The sequence below is a fragment of the Physeter macrocephalus genome, chromosome 5, assembly GCF_002837175.3.
Source record: "Physeter macrocephalus isolate SW-GA chromosome 5, ASM283717v5, whole genome shotgun sequence".
Taxonomy (NCBI): domain Eukaryota; kingdom Metazoa; phylum Chordata; class Mammalia; order Artiodactyla; family Physeteridae; genus Physeter; species Physeter macrocephalus.
The window spans coordinates 13,173,746-13,190,483 of record NC_041218.1 but is presented as its reverse complement, the minus strand read 5'-3'; the positions used below and the strand labels follow the sequence as shown (position 1 = coordinate 13,190,483).

Here is a 16,738-nt window from a genome sequence, read left to right as displayed (position 1 = left end):
TTCTTCTAGGTGTTTGTTAAACATTTCTTGCATTTTCTCGATCTTTGCCTCCATTGTTTTTCCGAGGACCTGGATCATCTTCACTATCATTTTTCTGAATTCTTTTTGTGGAAGGTTGCCTATCTCCACTTCATTTAGTACCCCCAACCACTGCGCCACCAGGGAAGCCCCGATTCCTTCTAGTGTATTTTTCATTTCAGTTATTGTATTGTTCATCTCTGTTTGTTCTTTAATTCTTCTAGGTGTTTGTTAAACATTTCTTGCATTTTCTCGATCTTTGTCTCCATTGTTTTTCCGAGGACGCTGCAGGATTGTAGTTCTTCCTTTTTCTGCTGTCTGCCGTCTCCCCTTTCACCTTTAAAAAAAAAAAAATGCTTAAGCAGCTTTGTGTCAAGTTAAATGGAAATTTAGTATGATATTTGACCCCATAATTTTGGCCCTGGGGAGGAAGAAATGCCAATAGCTGTGTCCTTCCTACTGCCCCCATAACAAAACCTAGGAATCCCTTAAACATCCACCACACTCCCAGGCTACAGTTTATCTTAAATGATAATTAATTAAAATATCCCTTCCAATTCAGCTCTCAACATTTTCAGACAAGTTCTACTGAAATCACATTTCCAGGAAGCCTCTGGGTCACAGCTTTTTAGGGTCCCTGAGTTAGTATGGCCAAGGGAAATTGGATGGCATTCTCTCTTTATCTCAGCATTGCCATCTGGGCCCATAAAGTTGGAAACTTCTCTCCTCGCTTTAGAAGGGTACCAACTCTACCTTTTAAGGCCCTACTTCTTCTTTTTTTTTTTTTTTAATTTATTTTATTTATTTATTTTTGGCTGGGTTGGGTCTTCGTTGCTGTGCACAGGCTTTCTGTAGTTGCAGCAGGCGGGGGCTTTTCATTGCTGTGGCCTCTCGTTACAGAGCACGGGCTCTAGGCGCTTGGGCCTCAGTAGTTGTGGCATGCAGGCTCAGCTGTTGTGGCTTACGGCTCTAGAGCACAGGCTCAGCAGCTGTGGTGCACAGGCTCAATTCCTCTGCAGCATGTGGGATCTTCCCATACCAGGGCTCGAACCTGTGTCCCCTGCATTGACATGCAGATTCTTAACCACTGCGCCACCAGGGAAGCCCTAAGGCCCTACTTCTAAAGGAGAAAAGGTGACTGACTTCTCCAATTGGTGAGGTTGCCAGAGGAGGCCAAGCTTGGGGAGCCCAGCAATATCTGGGTCTTCTGCCCGTGCTTTGCTCCTCCAGGTGGCCAGTATTCCCAGGGTCAAGGCTCAGGCCAGCATCAGGAGGCCAGGTTGGAGGCCTGTTTCCTTTTCTTTTTCTGGCCCACCAATGTGAGTCACTTCTGGGTGAGTGTATCTGCTCTGCAGACCCAAACATTCCCTTGGGGAAACCATCCTAAAATGTCAGCCTTGGGGGAAAGTATTACTGAGCTTGATTGTGGCCAGGGGCCAAGCCACAGTTGCCACACTTGCCTCAACAGTAAGAAAGCTGGTATTTCCATCCTGTCTACCTCCTTTCTGGGACTCTCCTCTCATCAGAGTTTGAATTCAGAAAATGAAGAGGGGTGAATAATGATCATTCCCTAAGTCTCCCAGACAAAAGTGGAGCCACAAGGGTTGCTAGGTAGAGGCCCACTGACGAGCCAGTAGCACTGCGGGGAGGAGCCCTCTGATGGGCTGCGGTCCATACCGAGCTCCTTTGGGTCTTGGGACCACCAGCTTACTCTGCCCACTGGGGTTGGTTTCTGGCCTCCTGGGAAGCTACAAACAGCCTTACTGAAAGAGAGTTAATGCTCTGATCTTGATTCCTTTCCTTCCTCAGCCACACCATCCTGCTCCTCATAGAAAACTCATGTCCCTCTATAGGAAGTCACCCTTTTACCCAACACAAATAGGAGTGAAGTTACGTACGGTTGTGATAGGGTTTCCTAGTTCTCTGGAGAATTCAGCAACGAGATTTTATTAATTGAGCCTTGAGTCTGAGGGGCACCCAGAACCTCCTCAGGACCACGTTTGATAACAATAGGGCCTCTTCTCCCAATCTCACCATCTAGTGGATAAATCTTATTTAAACACCACTGGGTATAGGGCCCTATTTGGGAAAAGAGCTTCTTTGCTTACATTGCTTACAGTCCAGCTCCAGAGACAATACACATGCACGTGAAATACCTGGAATGAGAGAAAACGTAACATGTGGCAAAAACATGGATTTGAATCCTGGCTCCAGTACAGAGCAGCTGGTGATCTTGGGCAATTTACTTAACCTCTCTGTGTCTTTCCCCATCTAAATCTCATAAGGTTGCTTTGAGGATTCAAAGAACTACCATTTGTAAAGCATTTGGGACAATGCCTATCCTGTTAAAAATAGTATATATAAGCATTTGATCCATATAAAGCTATATATGTGTTCAGTGACCCAGTGGTGAGGTGACAGCATGCCAGAATCACTTGGGTACAGGTTTTCATCTCAAAGAAAGGCCATGCCAAGCTGACAAATGTGCCAGGCATATGGAAACATAAACCAAACCAGGTGGTAGACTCTCCTGATCTTCTGGCTACCACCCCAAGCGTCTTCCTCTGCTAATGAACATGGCATTGGCTTGGATCAGATAGGGCAGGAGCCAGAGAGATTTCTTACAGGAGCCAGTTTCTTCCAGACACTTAAACATCTGGGTCCCAATCCTTCCATGTTTCAAATCAGGGCAGTTTTGACCTGAGCCTCATATGCACACTGATGGCAAATAATGGCTTCTAATGGTCTCATTCACCAGCCCTTCTGTGCGTGTCAGGAGGTGAGAAGCAGTACCTTCTCTCCAGGCAGCTCATGTTTGACAAAATAAGTGACAGCAAGTCCTAGAACAGTTCAAAGAGAATGGGACCTTTTTGTCCCAATACCTAGAGTCACGGGATCATTTAATTAGAAGGATCTTAGAGATCTGGTCCTACTCCCTGTATTTCATGGTTGATCATAGCCAAGAGAGGTAAGGTGGTTTATCCACTTAATGGGAAAGCATGGGACCAGAACCTGGATTTTCTGATTCTTGGTGGAGTTGTCTTTCCACTAAGCCACATCCCTATCGGTAGCAGCTCTCCTCCCAGGAAGCTGTTGCAGGCTGACTTGGTGGACCTCTGGACGGGCCAGGAGAGCCTTAATGATGACCAAGACAGGAATTCAAACATAATGATAGATTTACTTGTATTGGGCTTCATGCTGGCTTTCGGGGGTGGGGGTGGCATTGGTGATGTGGCTTTCTCTGCAAAATCCTTGTATCTACTTAGGAAGATGAATGTTAGACCAACCAGAGAGCTGTAGTATCTGAGATGGTCTGCAGGAGGTTTTGTATGACTTCAGGCATTGTCCCTAGCAAGAAACCCAGGGCAAGATTGCCCTCTGCCCTAGAGGTTCTCAAAGTTTGCTGCATGGACCCTCGTCCACCAGAAAGTGCTGGCCTAGAAAGAGGAGAGCAAAGAGAAGCAGGGGCAGGAATATGGCGTGCTCTAAGTGGCCTTACACTTGGAAGCTCGCTATTCACAGCTTGAGAATGTTCCTTTCTACACAGCTGTAGATGCTACTCTCAGTCTAGTTAAGAAGCCAGTTGGATCCACTAACTCTCAGCTCTGAACCAAGGCCCAGATGGATAGAAAACTGCAAAAATTCACATTGAGAAAAATGTGATGCTGCACTCTTGATTCATTTCCTCTCTAGAACTCTCTTTCCTGCCCTATTTGGAGAGCTCTTAGCTCACCACAGACCACCAGGCTCAGATGTTCCCAACTTTTCATTCCCTGAAGCATGAAATATCCAAGGCCAGGTGGGCAAGAATGGAGTGGGCCAGTGGTTGCTTCCCCTGGGGGATATTGTTTTTTAATGGGGCCAGTGGAAGCAAGTGTGATGCATAGTTTGCAGATGTTTCCACAATCAAATAGTTTGAGGCTTTACAGCGAAATCAAATATTTGCTCTGTTCCTTATACTTTGGGACCTTCAGCAAATTATTTAATTTGGGATTATGATGTGAATTATATAATTTATAGGATGTGTGTATATATATATATATTAATGCATATGCATATATGATTTACATAAATATATGTAATCTCACAGCAACCTCAAGAGGTACAGAAGATACAGAAACTGAGGCTTGGCTTTTGAGTCAACTGCCTCTGCCTGAATTAATCCTTGTGATCACAGAATGGCTTCCCCGGGAGAAAGAATGGTGGTGGTGTTTTAACAAAAGAAGAAAGAAGGGGAAGTGTACTGTGTCGACTAAAAACAAAACAAAACAAACAAATAGTTCTCACGGTCCACTAGGCAATAGGTGTTTAATAAATGAATTTTATAATTTAATAAGTGGGATAGCTGTAAATGCTGCCTCTGCATTCCAGGGGAACCACGGTCAGAGCCTCTACAGCACTTATAAAAGGTCCCCAACTCATGTCACCTAGCTATTCCCAACCCTCCTCTTAGGGCTGCTTCCTTTTACCCATCCTGCTTGAGCCACAGGCTTCTTTGCAAACCCAGCGATGTCCTGATGTAACTAACCCCCACTGGATGCTGAAACTTGAGCCCAAAGATAGGTTCCCTCACCAAGCAGGGTCTCAGAAGTGTATTCGGAGATCTTCCAAATTCCATGGTTGGAGTGCGAGCGAAGCCCACAGAACGAAAGGTCCTGAGTGAGCACTGTCTCTGGTCTCTGCTGAGAGCAAGTGCTTCCTGGTTTGGCACTTGCCCTGCGACGGGGCTGGGAGAGAATGGAGAGGGTGATGGAGGTGAAAAGCAGCAAGCACAATTTTTCTTGTCCTCCAGAACAATTTTTCTTCACCCTCACTTAAAGCTTGCCATTTCTAATATCATACCTTACATATAGAAAGCAATTTTAACTTCTCTAAGCCTTTTCACATTTATTATTATCGCTCTTCAAAATAATCCTGCGGAGAGGGTAATATTCTGATGCTGAATTTCCCTAAAAATAAAAATGCTTCCTGAAATCCAGGGTACCCATTGAAACGCAAGGTAGGTAGGCATGTACCTGTGTGGGCACACGCGTGCACGCACACGCACGCACGCACGCACGCAAAAACACTTCAGCAACCGCAAAACGATTTAGGAGAAAGGAGGGTGGGAGGGCCAGCGTGATATCACCTTCATTCCCTTCTGGGTTTCAAAGCCCATATTTTCATTTAAAAGCTCCATAGCCCAGAAATCCATTTCCTCCAGTGATATGGATTTACTGGGCAGTGCTGTATCTAATACGAAAGGAGACACCACTACCGTAACCAATTCTGGAGAAAGTTACAGTCTAGCTGAACACAAGCTAAAACAGAGAACAAGAGAAGGTTCCTATAGCTAATTGTCAGATTGCCTGTTCCAGACCAGAAAAGTTTTAGGGCTTCTGAAAAAAATGTGGATTATCTGGTGCTGGGCATACTCAGAGAAGACTTCTTGGGCCATTCGGGGCTTGGACTGGGCCATAAAGGTTAACAGCCAGGATAGCTGCAGGGACCCTGTGCAGAGTGGGTAAAGGATGGAAATGGAAGAGTGCAGTCAAGGAGACTGGACAGTGGCGCTTTGACCTTAGTAAATTCCCATCACAACATTTGAACCCACTGATGCTCTCTTCCATTGGCTCAGCCCTTTAGGCGTTTCCCCGAGTTTGAAAAGGCTCAGTCTTGGGTGTAGAGGCCACCAGGGCCAGTGATCTTGTGATCAAATCTAACATACACCCAGAAGAATAAGTATCGTGATGGGGACTGAGAGGGAGTAAGCGTAGATGCGTTGATGAGATGGAGAAAAATCCACACGAGGCCCGGCAGCTATTGTTTTGTACGGCTGTGTTTAGATGCCTGTTTTAGTCACAGGTAGCCCTCAAGTCTGGAAACATAGCCTTATTTTATCATGTATTGTAACGTTCTGTTAATAAGCCAGTTATTCTATATTCACCTGTTGTATCAGATTGCAATGGCTGCCAAAACAAAGTACGACACACTGGGTGGCTTAAACAAGAGAAATTCATTTTTTCGCAGTTCTGGAGGCTGGAAGTCCAAGATCAAGGTGTCATCGGGGTTGCTTCCTCTGAGGCCTCTCTCGCAGCCTTTCAGATGGCCTCCCTCTTGCTGCCTTTTCGTGTAGTCTTCTCTCTGTGCATGCAGCTGTCTCATATCTCTTTGTATGTCCTAATCGCCCCTGCTTACAAGACACCAGTCACATTGGATTAGGGCCCACCCTAAGAGCCTCATTTTCACTTCATTAGCTCTTTAACAGCCCTATCTCCAAATACAGTCACATTCTGAAATATCGGGGGATTAGGGCTTCAATATAGGAATTTTATAAGGACACAGTTCAGTCCATGACACCCATGTTTCCAGGTTTGGTGGCTACCCTGGAGATATGGAAAACCAAGGGATGAGACTCCATGTTCTATGATAGGAACGCAGAGGCTTTTTCTTTAGAGTCGATGCCAACCTATTTGAACCAGCCAGTCCCTTTCGTCGCTTGAGTTGAGGGTGTGGCATTACTGTGGCATAATCATGCCCGGACGTAGACCAGCCTTGCAGTGTGCAGACACAAACTCGGGGATACGAAGGCCGCTTGCCCTGGGGGTGAGGTGGCATCATGCAATGACTGCCTAGAGCATCTGCAGAGTTTGCAGAATGACGGATGGTTTTGTCTTAACTCAGGACCCCATCCCCTGCAGTGTGTTCTCCCCCAGAGCCTGTCACCACCCCCTGCCTCATCCTAGTGAACCCCTAAGGCCCCTTGGCTGTAAAGCCCCATGTGACCTGCCTGCCGGCTGCCGCTGATGCAATGGTGTATAATTCAACAGTAATTTATATTCCATGCAGGTCTGAGCAAAGCTATAAAGTGCTATCAAGAGCTAAATGCTCCTGAGGCATGTAATCTAAGCAAAGGAAGGGTTTGTGTACATCAGCTTCCTGGGATGCGTACCACTGTTAAAGGAGGAGGGTTCCTTTCTCTGTTTGCCGATTTGCTTCTTTACGGTTTTAAAGATCAGAGGGGGTGGAAGGGAGAGAGGATTGGGCTGCTTCCTGACCTCCCTGACACACACGTCCATGAGGGCACTTTTGCAGAGACAGCTTTGCGGCGACCTGTGGGGCGGGGGTCAGGACAGAGGCCCTCTGGCCACCATAGCAACAAGGCACCACGTGAGGGTCAGGGATAAGCAGGCGTCACTCCTTATTCCCAAGAGCAGAAAATGTCACACAGATGGATTTCTGGCCCTGGAAAGCTGCAGAAATTATACTCCAGTGAAGTTTTGGGTACAACTTGGTCACAGAAGGAACAGCTATTTGGGAAAATGCCTCTGCACACAATATGTGACCACCCTGGATTCCTCTGAGAACCTTCTTGAGGCCCTCGGTTTCCTAGGCAATGGCTTCTTGAATTAGTAAGAGCACTTCTCTGCCTTGCCTGAGACCACAGTTTTGATGCTATTTCTCCACAGGGTCCGTGGCTGCGGTGTTACTGCGTGGCTTCTCCAACAGTCCCTGAAAGAAGTGGAGACGTGTTCTCCCCTCCCCTCCTGTGGATGCTAAAGCAGCAGCCACGCGGGAGGCCCCATCTCGCCCGCCTTACGTACCTGCAGTCACTGCTCGGAAGTGGGCTGAGCAGAGGTTAATGCCAAAACTCCGAATATCAGCTTAAAAATACCTTGGTAATCAACCTACCAGGTGGTACTGGGATCGAACCATTTGGGGTTGCAGATTAAGTGCTCCCTGGCGACGCTTCAAGGTTGCAGAAAAACTAACTGCCCCCAAACAGTGCTCTCCTGGCCTGCCATTTCTTAACGTGGCAACATACCCAGGGATCCAAGTTTCTGTGCTTCCCCTGGGTTAAGGTTTTAGGTTTTCTGTAACTTAGAAGCGAGGATTAATTTTTGTAGTCATTGCAGTATCACCGATTTAGGTTTTCTGTAACTTACAAGCGAGGATTAATTTTTGTAGTCATTGCAGTATCACCGATTTAGGTTTCTGTAACTTAACAAGTGAGGATTAATTTTTGTAGTCATTGCAGTATCACCGATTTAGGTTTTCTGTAACTTACAAGCGAGGATTAATTTTTGTAGTCATTGCAGTATCACCGATTGGCCCCAGAGTGCAGGGCAGGAGGGAGCATGTAGGAAGGGTGACCAATGTGTACTACTTAGCCCAGGTCTTTCTAGTTTTAGGACCAAAAGTCACACTTACCAGGGACACACCCTCTACCCCCACCAACTCCCAGGCAAACTGGGATGGTTGATCACCCTTCTAGGGAAGGAAGACTTTGAAAGAAAAACAAGTCAGAAACTGAAGGGAATTGGGGATTATGGGGGAAGCACTGGAAATCCCGTGTGTAGCCAGGGAGTACCTCAAACATACCGTGTCCCTGCGGATTGGGACACGGAATTACATAATATGTGATACCACATACTATCACATAATCCCATGAAGCACTCATGTTCTGGTGGTAGTTCAAATCAGAGGAGAGGGTGAAGTGGCCAGAAAGAGTATGGAATGTGGTTTCAGAGGAGGACTGGGAAGCCCCAAGTCTGAAGAGACAAAGGAGGAGACAGACAGGGACATCTAGGGAGGGGGACCAAGCCTGGATCAAGGGGCAGCTTGGAAACTCAGGGAAGAGATAGCCAAGCAGGAGGAAGTTGTTAAACAGCCCAGAAACTAAAAGTGGGGAGAAAACTAGAATCTAATATCGGCAACCAGAGAGACGTTAATTAGAGACGGCAGCCATGCGAGGAGCTTGGTGAGGGGGCTGTATTTGGCGCTGGGACAAGAAGTCGGCCGGCTGGGCAGGGACACTCTTCTCTCCGTCTCGCCCTCGCTCAAGCCTCAGCGGTGCCTGGAGCGGAGGGGTGGGGGGCGGCCGGCGGGCGTGCGACCAGTGATCCCAGAACACCACACAGCCCTCGCCCCTTCCAGCTATTGGAAGTTAGGCTCAAATCCCAAGCCATGGGGTGGGAGGGGATTACTGAGAAGATGTGACCATGCATTATTACCTTTGCCTTTCTTGGATCCTCACTCACCAATAGCTGTCCCGCTGACGGGACACGCAGACACCGGTGACTGGGGCTGGACCAGGGGTTGCCAGGTGACATCATGGGTTTGATTCCTGAAAGAGCTCCAGGTGGGGTTGGTCACCCAAGGAAGCAGGTGCTGTGTTTGAATCAAAAGGAAGCATTTAGGTTTGCAGAGTGCGTTACACTCCTTGGCCGTGCCTTCCCGCTCACAGGTGGGGTTTGCAAATGGGGACACCAGAGGGGTCTGGAGAACACTGTTCCCTCTATTGCCAGTGGGTCTTGTTAGCACCGGCTCTCGGGCTGCGGGCACGTGGGGTGGGGTGGTCTCATCTAACTGCACTTCCTGAGCTCTGAGTCCAAATGTGTGAGAGTCCTGGCACGGAAAGGGTAACTAGATGTCATTTCTCCTTCCAACCCACTGCAACTGACTAGTTGCGGCTGGCTGCCGGGAGGGCTGGGCTGAGTGGGAGTCTGAGGCCCCTTCCAGGACCAGCAGGAATGAGGGTTGAGATTGATTAGCTACTTCTGCCAAAGGCATGGACTGGAAACTAATAGAAGAGCCATTGCACTTTGCTGTCCAAAGCTTTACAGTTCCTATAATGACATGCCTTATGGTCCCCTTGTGAATGGACAAGGCTGGTGCTTTTCAAAAATGTTTAGATCAAATGGAATTTCACGTGGAAACAGATCAAAGCAGGGCTCTTCTGGCCAAAGAGAGGAGAGAGGGCTGGGAGTCTCTTTTACTCTCCAGTGGCAGCTCCTGAGGCACCTCCATCGAACAGGGTTTGAAAGCCACTGGAGGAAGGACTGCTTCAGGAGAGGGTCAGGAAGGATCTCTCTGAGAGGATGGCATTTGAATTGAGATCCCAGAAGATCTCAAGAAGAAGGCCATTCTTCTTAGCTAGAGTACAGGGAGTATGGGGGTCAAGCTGAGAAATGAGGTCAGATCGGTAGGAAGCGTCCACTCAGGTAAGGCCATACAGGCAGGGTAAGGAAGGTGGGATTTAAATTTTTTAAAATATCACTGGAAGAAGAAGGCAGGAAACCAATGATCTGTTAACAGAGGTTCTGTGGGAGATGATGGAAGCCTGACCAGGATGGCAGCAGTGAGCATTTCGGAAGTTAGAGGCACGACGGGAGTGGGATGTGGACATGCCTTCTCGACTCAGGCTTAGAGACCTAGGACACAGGGGCACTGGGGTTGAAGGAGGGATGCTCTCCAGGACAGGTGCAGACCCCCTTCTCTTTATTGCCTGCGGACACCCTGTTTTTTTGTTTTTTTGTGGTTTTTTTTTGCGGTACGCGGGCCTCTCACTGCTGTGGCCTCTCCCGTTGCGGAGCACAGGCTCCGGACGCGCAGGCTCAGCGGCCACGGCTCACGGGCCCAGCCGCTCTGCGGCACGTGGGATCTTCCCGGACCGGGGCACGAACCCGTGACCCCTGCATGGGCAGGCGGACTCTCAACCACTGCGCCACCAGGGAAGCCCCACCCTGTTCAGTTTTCAAGACACTGCTTCCTCTGGGAAACCTTCCCTGGCCCAGCATAGTTGTCTCTTACCATTTACTTCTGGGTATTAGCCCTTCTCTTCCTAAACATGGCTAGATATAGGAGCTACCTTATAGCTGTCTGCTCCAGCTCCCTGATTTTACAGACGAGGGGACCAGAGATTCACAGCGGATACTAAACTCAGGTCTCTTAAGCCCCAGTCTGGTGCTATTTTCACTTCATCCTCAGCTTTTCATTTATGTCTGTCTCATATCCCCAGCGAGATTATAAGATTTTTTTTTCATCTTTTAATTTTAGATTTTATTAAAAATTCTTAAGAACAGTGATCCTATCTTATTCTCCTTTTTATCCCCCTAACATCTAGCATAATGCTTGGCACAAACGTAGAAGTTCAACAAATATTTGCCGATCGGCTGTTGGGTACACCGTGGAGCCTGCGGCCACAGGAATGTCCCCTTCCGTCCGCCCCATTGCCGTTAACCCGCCTCCCCAGACCTGCCATCACTTAGGCCTGACAGCCGCGCTGCTGCTGTCCCTACTTGCCCAGCCAGTGTTACAGCCAGTTCTGGCCACACAGCAGAGCCTTGCTCCAAAGGGAAGGGCTTGGGTAGCTCTTTGCACTTAATTGCTGACTGTGACCACAGTTCGTCCTGGAGCCTGACTGGAGTGAGGCTCAAACCCCAAGCCATGGGGTGGGAGGGGGTCACTGAGAAGATGTGACCATGCGTTACTACCTTTGCCTTTCTTGGACCCTCACTCACCAATCGATAAGTGCTCCCGAGAAATAAAATGCCCCAGGCCACGGCCTGTTCCTTGAGGGGAGCGGAGAGCCTCATACTTGCCCAAAGGCCAACTGTGCTTTTGGGTGAATGGAAAGAGGCTGCAATCCCCCGCGCTGTAATATCTATTACCGCCCTTTAATTGAGGATGTTTTCTAGCAGAGACATTTAGGATCGCTATTAGTTCCCCAGAGAAGCCCTCGGAGTTGGTGGTGGTAGGGGGAGTTCTGCACCCCCCCCTTCCCGGTTGGTCACCAGTCCACAGGTCTGAGAGTTGGGATCATCACCTGAGACAGAAAGCTGGGTCGGGTAGGGTCCTTGCACGCCTGAGCACCCCACCCCCCCGCGCTCCGGTACTGCTGCCGTGCGTATTTCCAGTTATTAATGCACATTTCCAACCTTGAATTTAGAAGGGCAGAAGTACATAAAAATATAAATCCTTGCTCCGAACGGAAAACAGCCGTGTCTCTGGTAGCTGACAGAAGCTGCTCCAGCTCTTCCCTCTTTGTCACACGGGGCTTTCCTGACATGTTGCACAGATGACCTGCGTAACGGGCCGTCTTAAGTGAGAGCCCTCAAAGTTTTTTCCCATCTGTGGGAATATTGACGGGAGCTAACAAACCACAGAAGTCTTTAAAGGTTCCAGAGTCACAGAACAACTGACCGGAAGTGAAGGCAGGAAGATATCCCAACTAACCCTATTAACATGACAACAAGATGTATGTTATCAACAAGCGGGGCCATTTCCAGTTGGTAGGTAATTAAGTGCATATGGTAATTAAGTAATTAGGTCCTGATTTATCAACCACATCTTTGTGTCCTGTCTGCTCTGCTTGCAGAACACCCTTAAAATAGTGTCTATCAAGCTTTTTCAGCTACTGGTAACTTGGGAAGATCAAAACTTCCTCGAGATCGACCTTCTCTCCCGGAACAGATCACTGCACTTAATCAGGAAGACCGTGCACAATTTGATGAGAAGAAATGTCTCCATTTTTAAAAGTATCCTATGTGGATACAGTTCATAGAGAGCCCTTGGGTGACCTCAGTCACATCCAGAGCTTCAGTTTGTAAGATGATGACTCAGTCCACATCTCTAGCTCAGAAATTACTACCAGGCTCCAGACCCACGGTGCCAAGTGCCTTCACGTCCCAAGGGCAGCTCAGATTTGAGCTCAGCGCCCACGCACACGTGTGCGCCCTCTCTCTCCCTCTTTCTGTCCTAAATCCAAATTTTAGTAAACGACGTCATCGCACACTCAGGTTTCTAAACCAGAGAGTGAAAGCGTACTTGAGGCACAAGCAGGCCAGCTCTGGTTTGTTGGAGTTTGGATTCTTTGAAACTGGTGTCAAAACGAAGCTTCCTTCAATTCTGGCACTCCCAAGTCATCACGCCGTCCTTGGCCGGGGTCCCACAGGCTGCCTCCTTCCCTCTGGCCCCCCTCTGCTTCTTCCTTCACCTGAATCTGTGCCTCAAGGTTATACAAAGAACCTCTGCCCTAACACAGGGTCTCACCAGGCCGATCAACAGAAATCATCTGAGGAACTTTTAAAAAGGAAAGATTCCCATCCTCTCCCCAAGATTCTGATTAAGAAAGTCTGGGATGAGACATAATCCACCCTGGGTGCCGTCTTAGAATTCTGTCTGAACCCCAGGGCACAGCAGGAGAGACTCGGGGTGCTTTGTAACCCCCACACTGTTTTCCCAGGTAATGATGGTGCCATATCTGTTTGTACACGATGACTGTTGCTGCACACACATGCACAAGCATGTACATGCACACACACACACACATGCACACATATGTACATCTACATGCTTCCCACCCACACAATTTTATTTATGCGGCACCTGTGCCCCGGTCACCCCTGACTCACTGCTTTCCATTGCCTCTACCAGCCATCACTCACTAACAGTCCTTCAGTCCTGCCCTGCTCCCTCCTCGCCAGAGCCCTCCTTCCTTCTCCCCTTGACTACAGCTCCTAACTGGTCTCCCTGCCTCTGGACCGCTCTCTGCTCTGCTCCTGAATTAGAGGTCTTTGGAAACACAGGTCACAGCCACTGAAGTGCCTGGACCCCACCAGGCGGTACTATCGACCCCACCCAGCCTTTTCCAAACTTTACTTCTTCAGGCCATTGCTCTCCTATCTGCAGTGACAGAGGAAACATTAGACACAGCAAATATCGAGAAAAGCTCTTAAACTCATTTTAAGTACTCAAATATCTATTGGCTAAAAGTGGACTTATAATTCTATTCTATTCTATTTGATTGTATCTCTTGTAGCAGCCTTCTCATTGGAGGTTAATTTGAGCAATGGTTTTTTTAAAGGAGCATCATTGAATAAGCTTGTGAAATAACCTCGTAAGACTAGGCTGGACAAGTTAACTTATGTTACTGTGGATTATGAATCTTAGTTATTATGAATCTTAGTGGGTGAGAAGTGACGTACAGAGTTTCCCAGAGTTACTGACTCTGCTGCCACGTCGTAAAGGAGTTACCTCCTAGGCTTAGTGTTCCACAGAAAACGCTGGGAAATGTCTTACGGGAAAAGGCTTCCAGGATTTGGATGACTGGTTGGTAAATGGATTAAAGGAAAACCCAATATCGCATGAGACATTGTGTATGGAAAAGAAAAGAATAAAAATGTTTTTCTCTTTAAAGAAGTAGCAATGGGGGGGTGTTTTCTGCGTCTCCAAGGAAAGACAGTGAATTTTAAAGGCTTTCGAAAAATGAGCCGAATACTCTCCTGCTTCACTGCACCCTACACAAACTGTCATGTGATATATTTTTAGTATTTTCCCAAAGGAGAGACTCCCTGAGTTTATCCAAGACTGGGCAGTTAGTGAAGCATGAGGAAGCCTTGATACTATTCCCCACTCCGTGAATATTTCCAAATATTGATCTCGTTAGCAGGTTACTCTTACCTGGATCTCCTCATTGTTCCTACTCAAGAAATTCGAAAATGTAGTAAACCTCACTTCTCTCTCTCTCTCTCCCCCTCTCCTCTTCCCTTTCCTTCTCTGTTGCCCCACCCCTGTTTCTTCCCTTCTCCTCCAGGAACTTTCTGCATCATTTCACTGTGCACCTGTGTGGCCGGAATCAACTTTGAGCTGTCACGCTACCCACGCTACCTGTATGGACTCCCCGACGACATCAGCCATGGCTACGGATGGTCCATGTTCTGTGCTTGGGGGGGCCTGGGCCTCACGCTAATCTCGGGATTCTTCTGTACCTTGGCCCCTTCTGTCCAACCTGTCCCGAGGACCAACTGCCCCAAATCCAGACCCGAGAATGGGACAGTGTGCTAAAAAAAACAAACCCATACATATATATATATATATATATATATATATATAAATATATATATAATATACATATATACAACAAAACTCAATCAAGATGACGCCAGTGCCGAGGCAGAGTGGAAGCTGGCTTAGGCGTCTGCATCTCGTCGGACTTTGTGTTGCCTCATCACCGAGCTGGGGAAAGCGTTCCCATCACGTGGCTCTTCCATCAGTTCTTAACTTTTGGCTCCGTGGTTTCTTGAAGACATCACCACTCGAGTTAATCTCGATTCCCGTCACTCACGAGGATGGGGTGGTGGGCTGGGAAGGGACGGTGCCCGTGGTCTGGGGCGGCACGGGTGTAGACAAGGAAGTGCCCTCCGCTGGGCTGGCCGAAGGGGACAATACCCCAACACCCATCTTACCAGAGAAACAACGCCCTTAGTTCATAGAATGTAACCAGATCTTTGAGGCCATTTCCAGAACCATTTTCTTCTTCTCCTCTTCCCATTCTGATTTCCTTCCTGGCCGACCAGTGACACACAAGAAGTGGAAGAGAAAACACACCGAGAGTGGAGTTTTCTCTTTGCTGCCAAACTTTTGGACAAAGTTTCGGAGGTGGGCAGGGAGAGAGCACAACATGCTGAGAGACAAGATCCACATCGATGAGAGGACACTTCAGTGGGTGCTCAGAAAACCCAGTCTTACCTTCCAGCTGCCTTACACCCAGTTAAGCAAGAGGCCGCCCTGCCCCGAGCCCCATCTGCACTCCCGGGAAGATCGGAGCCTTGGAGAAACGCTGTAATATGTGTGCGTGTGCGTGTGCGTGCGTGCGCGCGTGCGACAACTTCAGGCAGTTTCCTTTTTTTTCTTTTCACCTTTTTAAATGGCAATACTGGGTTATGACTGTTGTCTGTCATCTGTGGTGGTTTCATGGCCCAGGATGGAGGGCCCAAGACCTAGGAAGCATCATGAGGGGCAGGCTGCTATGGGGGCCAGTTTTGCAGCTTCAGATCCCTGGAGTGTGTGTGTGTATGTTTTCTGAGTGTGGGGTTTTATCATTTGTGTTGCGTTTTTCTGTTATTTTTAGTGCAGCTGAAATTCCCAGAGGGCAGAACCAAGGACAAAACCACTGGGCAGAGGACCTGTGGTGCTTCACATCCCAGTTCTGGGACGCCATGGGATTTAGTCCTCTAATTTTGGAAGTTCAAGACACAGCTGGGTACACGCACCATGAGCGAAGAGGGGGAACACAGTTCAAGAGGGAGAAGGAAAGTGGCCTCTGTTGCTGCTGGAAAGTCCACATACCAGACAAGACCTTTCACTTCCCATCACAGAAGCTGTCCTTTGTCACTGGACATCCACCCCTTTTGTAGGGGTGACCTCTGTACAGACGAAAGAAAATGGGTCACCTGCAGAGAGAGCCGCCATGTCCCACGGGCTCCAGTTTGTATGATATTGTGTAAATTCATGGAGAACTCTTGACTCTTGCCTTCTTCTTCCTTTTCCTCTTGGTATTCAAGGCCATGAATCCCCAAGTAGCCATCTTGGTGGCTGGCACCCCAACAGAGGTGGCCTCAGTCCAGCCCGGTGTCTCAGGCTTGGATGAACGCATTGGCGCTGCAGGGGCTGGCGAGCTCTGGAGTCAGCCAGCGGGTTGTGAAAGCTGGGGGGACAGGAGTCTGCCAGCAAGAGTGGGCAGCAGCAGCTGACCGTCACCTCAGTGACCCCGTGGGGGCCGAGCAGCCCTGGGGAGGCAAAGAGAGAATTGCCCGAGCCGTCCAGCCATGGGTCAACCGTGTAGCCGAGAATTCAGTCGCTTCATAACTGAATGTGCTCTGGGAACTTTGCCACCCACTCAGCAGCCTTCCTTCCCAGCCAAGCCCTCTGTTTCATCTACCTGTCCTCTACCCTGCGCGCCCCCCAGCTCCCCGCTTTTCTCACCTGTGAACCATTTCCCTTCTCTCTCTTCCATCCACCAGGCTCCAAGTCCCGCCTCTCTCCTCATCTGCTCTTTTTGACTGTGTGTGTGCGTGTAATTCACAACCACATAGGACATCTGATGTGCGTGGATGGGTCTGCGTGTGGCTCTGTGTGTGTGTGTGTGTGTGTGTGTGTGTATCTCTGGTGCATTTTG

At 48.5% G+C, this 16,738-nt stretch overlaps 1 protein-coding gene across 1 annotated transcript in view; it reads left to right on the top strand.

Annotated features, from left to right (window-relative positions):
• TMEM178B (transmembrane protein 178B) overlaps positions 1-14,625 on the top strand; it is a 380,965-nt gene extending 366,340 nt beyond the window's left edge. The window contains exon 5 of the mRNA XM_055084681.1: positions 14,375-14,625. Coding sequence (XP_054940656.1) covers positions 14,375-14,625 — 251 coding nt within the window. The remainder of the gene's footprint in view (positions 1-14,374) is intronic.
• The last annotated feature ends 2,113 nt before the right edge of the window (positions 14,626-16,738 follow it).